This window comes from Microcebus murinus, chromosome 8 (genome assembly GCF_040939455.1).
Source record: "Microcebus murinus isolate Inina chromosome 8, M.murinus_Inina_mat1.0, whole genome shotgun sequence".
NCBI lineage: Eukaryota > Metazoa > Chordata > Mammalia > Primates > Cheirogaleidae > Microcebus > Microcebus murinus.
In genome coordinates, this window is record NC_134111.1 from 19,142,632 (window position 1) to 19,153,189 (window position 10,558).

At 41.0% G+C, this 10,558-nt stretch overlaps 1 protein-coding gene across 1 annotated transcript in view; it reads right to left on the reverse strand.

The window, feature by feature from the left end:
• Positions 1-10,350, reverse strand: part of MCM6 (minichromosome maintenance complex component 6) — a 29,924-nt gene extending 19,574 nt beyond the window's left edge. The window contains exons 1-7 of the mRNA XM_012740088.3: positions 10,159-10,350; positions 7,212-7,358; positions 5,397-5,507; positions 4,279-4,528; positions 2,002-2,167; positions 1,609-1,754; positions 712-862 (exon numbers count right to left, since the gene is read on the reverse strand). Coding sequence (XP_012595542.2) covers positions 712-862; positions 1,609-1,754; positions 2,002-2,167; positions 4,279-4,528; positions 5,397-5,507; positions 7,212-7,358; positions 10,159-10,265 — 1,078 coding nt within the window. The 5' untranslated portion in view covers positions 10,266-10,350. The remainder of the gene's footprint in view (positions 1-711; positions 863-1,608; positions 1,755-2,001; positions 2,168-4,278; positions 4,529-5,396; positions 5,508-7,211; positions 7,359-10,158) is intronic.
• Between the last annotated feature and the right edge of the window lie 208 nt (positions 10,351-10,558).

The following is a 10,558-nucleotide window of genomic DNA, read 5'->3' on the forward strand; positions in this document are numbered from 1 at the left end:
GATTTTACAAAGCGCGGCAGTAGAATAAAAAACTGGAGTTTCTTTTCATATAAACTTATTTATTTGGATTTTTTATATTTCAAATCATTGATACATTCAAAGAGTAATTTTAATCTCTATAATTTTTGCTAACCGTGTTGAGTCACACTCGATATCGGAGTACAAAGGGTTAAGCAATAACTCTCTAATTCCCTTAATTCCCCTAGCCACTGATAACCTCTATTCTACTTTGTCTCTATGAATCTGCCTATTCTAGGTACCTCATAAGTGGAATATCATGGCTGTCCTTTTGTAAATGATCCCTTCCTTCTAAACTCACTAAAAACTTTCATGATCTGATTTCTGTACTTTTTTTTGAGACAGAGTCTCACTCTGTTGCCTGGGCTAGAGTGCCATGGCATCAACCTAGCTCACAGCAACCTCAAACTCCTGGGCTCAAGCGATCCTACTGCCTCAGCCTCCCGAGTAGCTGGGACTACAGGCATGCACCACCATGCTCGGCTGATTTTTTCTCTATATATTAGTTGGCCAATTAATTTCTTTCTATTTATAGTAGAGACGGGGTCTTGCTCTTGCTCAGGCTGGTTTCGAACTCCTGACCTCGAGCCTCGGCCTCCCAGGGTGCTAGGATTACAGGCATGAGCCACCGCGCCTGCCGAGAATAATCGATTTTGATTTCAAGTTTATGCTGCCAATGGCTAGAACTCTTACCGTGTATAGTAGGGAAGAGGCTGGTACAAAGATTGTGGTATAGATTTTTATCTTGACTCATTTCAAACACTTTCTCCCACTCCTTCACAGTCATTTGGTTCTTAATGCTCTCAGCTGTCTGTTCCTCATCTCTGAGCTCTTTCCCTCCAAACTGAGGGTAGAAAACAAAGGAAGAATTATTAGTATAGAAGCAGCCAAAACAAGTTAAAGAAAAAAACTTCATTACAAATAAAACATAGTCTAAGAGGTTACCCTCATGATTTGCTGACTATAAAGGTTTTTAAAAAACTCCCCAACTAGCAAGCTGTTAATGAAGATGCTTAAGGGTTTGTCCAATGAGTTAAAAATAAAAAAAGCTACCATCATTGTTTTATATCACTATTTAAATGAATATGAATGCTCAAGAGATGAGCCATAGTAAATGTTTAATCACTGATACGAAGATGCAAATGAAGTTAACAGAATATTACGTTCACCTCCTTTTCCCAATACTGGACTATTTCCCAAACTCTTGCCCATTTAGGACAAAGAATCAAGTTAGCAACAATCTTGTGAGGAATCCATCACTCTTAGAAACAGCAATTTACTTCCCAGATTACTAAGTCATTTTATTTGTACTTTCCTCTAGGAGTGCAACAGAAGAAGTATGATACTTAAAAACCAACATGGATAATTTGTACCACTGCACTTAAAGCAGTGCAACCTCTTATGTATGAAAACAAGACTTCTTCAAAGTCAGAAAAACATGAAAGGATTTAATTTTAAAAATTAAAGAAGCAAATCTCAACCTAATTCCCTACTTTTAAACTCAGATGTTTTCAGAAGGCGGTAACTGGTAACTGTGGGGCAGCTACAGGGGAGGTCTTTCTTAAGCTTTGCCATTCAATTAAGACTCACCCTTGGGTTGGTTGGTGCAACACAGCAGGCAAGAAAGACCAGCCTGTAAGAAAGGTCTCTAACACCAAGGGCCCGGAGTCCTCGAACACCTTCTGTCTCATATCCATCAACACCACTGACACGAGAATTAGTTTCTGCACGTGCTCCTGCAAGAGTGAATGATAGGCTGTTTCGCAGCTCAAATATTAGGGTGCCAAGAACCTAAATTGCTTAAGCTTTCAAAACTTTCAGAATAGCACCTTTTGTAGCAAAACCAATTTGTTTTCATTCTCCCCACACTTCCTTGCTCACTTTCTGACTAGCAGACAAAAAGAAGACAAGGGAGATGTGACACACTAGATACCGCGCTCAGGTAACTGAGAATTTGTTAAATTTGTGCCACAGATTACTGACCTGGTGTGCTAAGTTTGGAGACATCGGGCACAACAATCAGTGTCCCTGTAAAATCACACTTGTCACCAGCTTGAGCTGACTCCACAGCTTCAGCCCTCAAAATTACTTCTAAGCTTCGGGGAATACTCCCTCGAGGAAGCTCAGCTTGAGTTTCTTGAATACGAACCTGTAACAAAGACAAACAGCCAAGAATGAGAAGAGATCCCTTTCACATGTCATACAATCTAAATTAAATGCCATAAATACTGACATATTCTAAACTATCTTATCCCTGTTAGCAGACTTTTCATGTTATCAACATTCATCCTAAAAATTATTTACCCTAAAACTCCTTTTAATCAAACAGTTAAATTTGATAAGATATCACATGTATTAAAAAATTTCACTCTTACTCATTAAAAAATAGTTTTTCTCCCCTTTGTTCAAAATGACTCTGTAAATTCTGTTCCGTTTTCCATCTTCTCCTACATTTTGTATTTGAAAGAAGTTGTAAACATCAAGAAACATCACACCTAAATACTTTGGCTCTCATTTCTAAGAATAAAGACAATCTCCTATGTAACTACAATACCTTTATCACAACCAAGAGAGTTAAACTAATTCCATAATATTATATATTTTCTATAATCTAGTCCATTTTCAAATGTCTCAATAGTCAAGAACATCCTTTATTACAGATGTGTTTTTTCTCCCAAATCAAACTCAATCTAGATTCATACTTTATTTTTATTTATTTTTTTTGAGACAGAGTCTCGCTTTGTTGCACAGGCTATAGTGAGTGCCGTGGCGTCAGCCTAGCTCACAGCAACCTCAAACTCCCGGGCTCAAGCAATCCTGCTGCCTCAGCCTCCCGAGTAGCTGGGACTACAGGCATGCGCCACCACGCCCGGCTAATTTCATATATATATATTAGTTGGCCAATTAATTTCTTTCTATTTATAGTAGAGACGGGGTCTTGCTCTTGCTCAGGCTGGTTTTGAACTCCTGACCTCGAGCAATCCGCCCGCCTCGGCCTCCCAGAGTGCTAGGATTACAGGCTTGAGCCACCGCGCCCGGCCTAGATTCATACTTTATATTTGGTTTTTATATCATGTTCTTTCAAAAATATACCCAAAGCTATTGGTAGAATATGTGCTTCTTATAATCTGCTAATAACTTACAAGATTAATATAAGAAAGCTAGGTCAGGACTAAAGACTGAATTTAATATTATTTATTTCCCATACTTAAGCTGCTGCAACTTTTCTTTCCTCTTTGCACACCCCATAAAGTCATTACATTCTTACTGCTTCCATCTATCACCTCTCACATAGGTAACTACAAGTGCCTATTAGTTTTTGTGAAATACTACATACCACTGTCCTATTAGGTTTCCTTAAAAAAAAGAAAAAAAAAAGAAAAAACCCACCCCACCTGCAAATATATTCCCACTGCTTAAGATCAAACTTCCCAGGCTAAGGTTTAAGGGTCCAAATACCTTTAGGCTTCGTATCAAATCATCTCTCAAATGATTTCTAGTTTGGTTCCTTTACTTCAATCACAATAATCCTCATTGTTTTCATCCTAGACTATCCTTTTATTCATGCCTTCCTCCTTCCTTTCCACCAAATCGCAGTCTTACACTTAAGAAGTTGCTACTTCTTCAAAGTTTTTTTTTTTTTTTTTTTGAGACAAGAGTCTCACTCTGTTGTCCCGGCTGCCTGCCATGAGTGCCGTGGTGTCAGCCTAGCTCACAGCAACCTCAAACTCCTGGGCTCAAGAGATACTTCTGCCTCAGCCTCCTGAGTCGCTGGGACTACAGGCATGCGCCACCATGCCCGGCTAATTTTTTTCTATATATTTTTAGTTGCCAATTAATTTCTTTCTATTTTTAGTAGAGACAGGGTCTCACTCTTATTCAGAGCTGGTTTCGAACTCCTGACCTTGAGCAATCCACCCGCCTTGGCCTCCCAGAATGCTAAGATCACAGGCGTGAGCCACTGTGCCCAGCCTCAAAGTTTTCTTCACTCCCATTCACAATAATAATGTAGTTATTGTTTGTTCTTTGATAAATACATCTTGTCAGTCTGAAGGACCTTCCAATTCAAGTTATTAAAGGTCAAAACACATGTATATACTGACAGTTGAAACTTACATTAAAAGTTTTGGGCTTAAGTCACTTCTGATAATGTTCAACTTACATAAAAATTGAGTTTACCATTAAATAAGCTATTGCAAGGGCCAAGGAGTGAATTATTAGCATAGGTGGAATCTGATTCAAACAGAAGTAAATACATACCTTCTGGAAATCAACAAATCTTGATTTATTTGTATCCAGCAAGAATCTCCTCCTGTTCGCACAAACTGGATTTCGGCAGATGTTTGGCTGTGTGTATTTGAACTGCTGTTCTACGTCCTTGATCACTGTCTGACAGTCCAAGCATAGAAAAGTTCCACTCACAAGCTCTGGGTGAACTGGGTGAGTCCGCACCACCTGCCCACTGATGCGAGTAAGCAAACCAATTCTGGATGAGGTGAGTTCTCGAATCCTGTTGAAAGACAAATGTCCCATCAGGAAATATTCATTTCCCAATAAGAGATCTTTCTGTCCTAACAAGGGGTATTTAATAATAGTTTATCTTAAGAAAAATTAAGAGACAGGGTATTCTCTAGATTCTCCTATAAGAATGATCAGTCAACATCCCCATTCCTAAATTATACAATGTATATCCATTCACCACAAAATATATAAATGAATAAATATAAATAAAGGACACCAAAGAAACAAAAATTAAAATTATAAAACAGAAAGATCCCAGTTTGGTTTTAAATGCGAGTAGTTTAAGTTTTCAAAATATCACTTCAATTTCTCCCAGTAAATTTATCTTGAAATAACTACTGAAGGGGTATTTGAAAGTTATGCATTTAAGCTGACAAAAATTTCCAAAGATTCATGAATTTCTACAACTGTTCTCATTTTTCATATTTTCTCATTTGACCAATTTATTCCCCAAACTCCCCTAAAGGTGCCCTAAAATGTGACAGTCCTAAGGATCTGCCTCACTTCACTTATTTCCAATCCCATCTCCATAGAAAACATGTTTTTCCAAAACTAAACTTTCTGGGTAACTGGTAACTTTTTCACAGCATCAATCTTTTTAAGTACTCTTTTTATAATTCTTGTTGCTACCAACCATGAAAAAGTAATTCTGCAGCAACAATCTACCTGTTGCATGATTCAGGTAGAAAACCTAAGCTATAGGATTTTACAGATGAGAAAACTGAGGCCCAATGAGATAAAAGTGTGATGTTAAATAAAGAGCCACCTAGTAGCAGATTGAGGCAACCTCACAAGTTTTCTGGTAAGTGGTATCTATAATATTGGGTAAATTCCTTTCCTTACAAAGGTTTTCTTACTTGTGTCTGGTAGGCAGGTCTTGGAACGCAACATAAAAATCCTTGGCAAGAGGGATCTCTTTACGGTCTTTGACGAATGTTTTCAAGGCCCGACACAGGTAAGGGTAAACTCTGACAAGTAAACAGAAAAAAATACCAAAACAAGTCAACTGCCACCTTAGAGGTCTACCACAACCTCCTACCCTTTTCATGCCTGCCAACAGCTGAGATTAAGGAATGTCATCTGGTTATAACCATGCTTTAGAACTAACTGTGCAGGAAACTTCTTTGTTATCTAGTCTAGGTGTAGAAGCCTCATTCAATCCTGTCCTAACTCACCGCAAACAGAAACACCAAAGATAAAACATCATACTTGAATATCTATTATTTTTAAAGAAATCATTTAATACCCACACACTGTAGGCCAGTCCTCTGTCCAAAGTGACTCTACCAGAACATTCATCTTGTCAGTATTATGATCAATACGGTGGGTTTTCTCTGGATGGTTTTACAACCTAATAAGGCAGCCTCTTGTTTGGTGTCAAGTTCTAGTTTATTTATTTTTTGTTTCATTCTTGACTGATAACAAATGGATGAGGACAAGAGAGAAGTCTGTCTACTAATGTGAGAATAAACTGGCAAAAAGCTCCATTTGACAGGCTAGACTCAAGTGGGCATGTCATTTTGATGTAAGTTCCTAATAGCTGCTGCAGCTTGACTTGTTTAATCAGTGGGATCTGAAAGTTTTCTGAAAAAGAGCTACTTTTAGTAGCGAGAACTGCTGTATGTCTTGTGCATGAGGTATGGCATAGCCACTACTACCACCAGGCCTGATTTTCTACATCTCTCACTTGTCAGTAACACAGCTTTTACTTCCGCATGCTTCCAAAATAAACTCTGCTGCTTATGCCTCCAACTGCTCTTGATGGACAGCTATGACTAGAAACATGGAGGCAAGTCTTCCATCTCCCAGTCTACCAGGAAAAGAATAGGACTGCGTCTCCTTATCCCTGGGTCTTCATTTCTCTTTTGTGACTGCCCACAATGTTTATTTTAACCTGACTATATTTCTACAGATTGTCACATTTATTTGACTTAATGCAGATAAAGATTCGGGTACAAAGATGTTTCTTGCTGTATATAACAAAAACAAAACAAAAGCCTAAGTTATTAAACATAATCTCTAAACATTTTTCTACCAAAAAATACTATTAGAGCTATAAAATGTTTTCAAGAAATTTTATATGAAATTGAATAATTATATATACACAGAAGGACATTGAAATGTGACAGAAGATGCTTATAAAACTCTGCACTTGTAAACTGGGAAGGTTCTTGTTGCAGCAGACTTGCTAATGGTGGTTATCAATAAGTGGTAGGATTGCAAGTATACAGATGATTTCATTCTGTCTACTTTTCTCTATTTTCTAAATTTTCTATAATATATGTCTATTATTTTCACAATTGGAAAAACAATTTGAACTTTAAGGAATAAGAACAACAGTGTCACTGCTGTAAAGATATCCCTGGTGCAAGCATAGAACCTCCACAAACCTATTCCTGAGGGGGAAAAGGATTAATCAAACAACATTAGCACTAAGAGCCTGTCAAAAATAAGTACAGTTTTCCTATTGGGAAAACTACACAGAAAGCAGATTTTAAACAGTTGCATATGAAAAAAAAATTCAGCTCCACAAATGCCTACATTAAGTTCAGAGCAGGACTAAAATGACCACTGGCAGTATCAAAAGGTCTTTCAGAGGGAGGCCTTTTGTGACAGCTGCCCTTGTCAGGTTCCAACCCTGTTCAAAGTAAAGAAGATTCATATATCCATACCTATAGAACTCTTCTTGAATGGTGGTGGAAAGTTGCTGGTTAAATTGTTCCAGGTCCATAAAACTCACAACCAAAGTGTTTCTCTCAGGACGAATTAGCTCCTCTGCTAACTGCAAGTACTTAACTTCTCCATCACTGCTTTGGAACCTGTGGATACATGCAAGTCAGACTAAATGAGGCAACAGGCAGTAAAAAGAATCTGAATGCCCGATAATTCAGTATATTGGTTAAAGATGGTCAGCTTTAGGGTCAGAGAGACTCATGTTTAGTAGTTCTGCAACTTGGAGCAAATTATTTATTCCCTCTAAGCATCCTCTCTCTTTTTTTTTTTTTTAAACAGACTGGGACATCACTGTATCTCATTAAACGAGAGAATGCCTATAAAGTGATTTGCACAACACCTGGAACAAAGGAAAATTGGGTTTCTGGATTTTAAACTAAATTTCATGACCTAACATTTTCTAACCAACAAATACTAACTGTTCTTTCATTACTGTTATTTATAAGTAAGATTGGAAAGTGTTAAATCAGAAAATTCAGGCTAAAACCCAAAGTTTCAATTTCCACAGGGAATTTGAAAACATAGATATAAAAAGCAGAATAAAAATAAGAATATACAGAAATGAGGTACTTCACTGCTCAAGACCTCAGGAAAATGGAAACATATACACATTACATAAAGCTGGTATTTATTTTTCAAAAGGCCAGGCAGAGAATATCATAGAAACTTAGTTTCTGTTCTTTTAAAAGAGTTGACAATCTACCTAAGAGGAAAGACAATGTAAGCAAGACAGGTAAGAAAGATGTTCCTACTAATGAGATGGACAAGAGATGTGCTAGGGTAATATAAACTAATTCTGCCTATAGGAACATCTAGAAGAGTCATACATATAAAATGAGGCATTGGAATCCAGCCCATGAAAGAGTTAAAAATTTGAAAGAAAAATAGGTAGTAGAGAGACTGGTTACAGGTGTTTGCAAGTAGGTAGCCAAGTCAGAGAAGGTATGGGAGGAGTGTGGATGATGACTGAGGCTGGTTTTGGAAGATAAAACTGCAAAGAGTGGTGAAGAATTTGAACTTTATTTCATAAGCAATGACAAACTAAAGTTGATTTTGTGGGAGGGAGTTGGCATTTACAAAAACAAGTACAGGGATTATTTATCTTGTTTATCATTACCCCCAGCATCTAGCTGCAAGGTAAAGTGAAGGCACTTACATTATTTGTTGAAATGAAGCATTTACTGAGGACCTTGTAATGTGGTGTGGTGGCTAGATGGGGCTGAGGATGGGATTCACATTTCAGATCAAGTGGCTGACAGTAAAGCTGTAATAAATCACACTGCCATATATATGTGATAAATGGCACTCTGGAAACCTAAGGGAAAAAGTATTAGTGCTGTCCAAAAAGGTTTATACGGTTTCACAAAGGTGTGAGCTGGGTTTTGAAGGACGAGGAGCTGCCAGGCAAAGAATAACATTGCCAAAGGCAGGGAAATAGAAATCAAATTATGCTTTTAAGTATTTCAAAATTTCCTAAGACATCAGCATTATTCACAATAGCCAAAAGGTGGAAGGAACCCAGGTTTGTTGACCACTGATAGATGGATAAGCAATTTATGCAGCATATACACAGGTTGAGTATCCCTAATTCTAAAATCTGAAATGCTCTAAAACCCGAAACTTCTTTAGTGCTAACATGATTTCCAAAGGAAATAGTGCTCACTAGAGCATTTCGGATTAAGGATGTAAGTGGTAAGTATAATGCAAACATTCCAAAATCTGAAAAAATCCGAAATCTGAAACACTTCTGGTCCCAAGCATTTTGGAAAAGGGATATTCAACCTGTATATACAATGTGAATTTAGCCTTAAAAGGGAAATTCTGATGCATGCTGCAACATAGGTGAGCCTTGAAGACATTACATTAAGTGAAATAAGCCAAACACAAAAGGACAAATACTGTATGATTCCACTTATACGAGGCACCTAGAGTAGTCAAACCCACAGTGACAGAAAGTAGAATGGTGGTACCTGTGGCTGTGAGCAGGGGGAAAACGGAATTAGTGTTTAATAGGCACAGAGTTCCACTTTGGAAAGACAAAAAGTGTTTTGGAGACGGAGAGGGGTGGTGGCTGCACAACAAGGTGAACACACTTAATGACACTGAACTGTATACTTAAAAATTTCATAAGACATTTCAAAGTGTTCACACTTCATCCTGGAGGCAGCAGAGTCCACATTCTAAGGGAGAGCAGTGGTGTATCTGCACTATCCAAGAAAAGTAACTAGTGGGTGGAACAAGCCAGGGACGGGGGTTCTGGGAGGCCAGGAGCCTTAGAAGGCAAAAAAGGGGAGGAGGGGGAAAGAAAGGAATGGAGGGATGCAGCGAGAGAGAGGAACGCAGAACAAGGGGTACGTTCAGGTAAGCTTAGCAGGGCAGGGCTCCCCCCGACCTCGGAGCAGCTATCAAACCACACCGTTCACGCTAAAACTTTCATCCGCACAGGCTCCGAGGGTGGCCCGGGCCCCGGGTGCCCCGAGCACCAGGCTCCTGGCCGTCTGGAGCGGCAGGGATTTGCCAGGATTCAGTGCCCGTTCCGCCCGCCGCTGCACCCCGCCGCGCGAGCGGCCCAGTGACCAGTTACTCGTCACCACCGGGTCGGGAGCGATAAACGGCAGAGGCAAAGCGCTGACCACCGGGTGCTGCGCACAAGCGTCTGAGGAAGAGCTCAAGATGGTTTCCGCTCACGAAAGTCCCCAGGCCCCTCGGCCGGGAGCCTGAAGTTGGGGGCGGGGAAGGGCGCCCTTCCCGGGCGCGCGCCCCCTCGGTTCCCGAACGCGCGCCGGCCACACTGCCCGGCTCGGCCGGAGACCGCGGGCTCGGGAGGCGGCGGCGGCGGCGGAGGGGAGGGCGCGGGGGCTGGGGGGAGGGCGCTCGCCGACTTACTCCTCCAGGAAATCTAGGAACAGTTTCTGGCACTTCTCGGCCACCTCGTCGCGGACCTCCAGGTGCTGGCTGCCGGCGCCCGGCTCCGCTGCCGCCGCGAGGTCCATCGCTGCCTAGCGCCGAAGGACCACCTCCGCCACGCTCCACCGCCACGAGCCGCTCCTCACCCTACGCCGCCGCTTTGCGCGCGCCGCCGCCGCCCCGCCCCCTCGCCCGACCGGGGCGGCCGGAGCCAATCGTGGCACGGGAGGTCGAGGACTTCGCGCCAAACCTGCCCAATAAACGGCGGCTCCTCCCAGGGCCCCGCCCACCGAGCGCGGATTTCGCGCCAAATGCAAAGCCCTCCCCGGGGCGACTGGGGTTCTGCCTTTGCGTCTGCGCAGTGTGGTCGTGTCCTGAG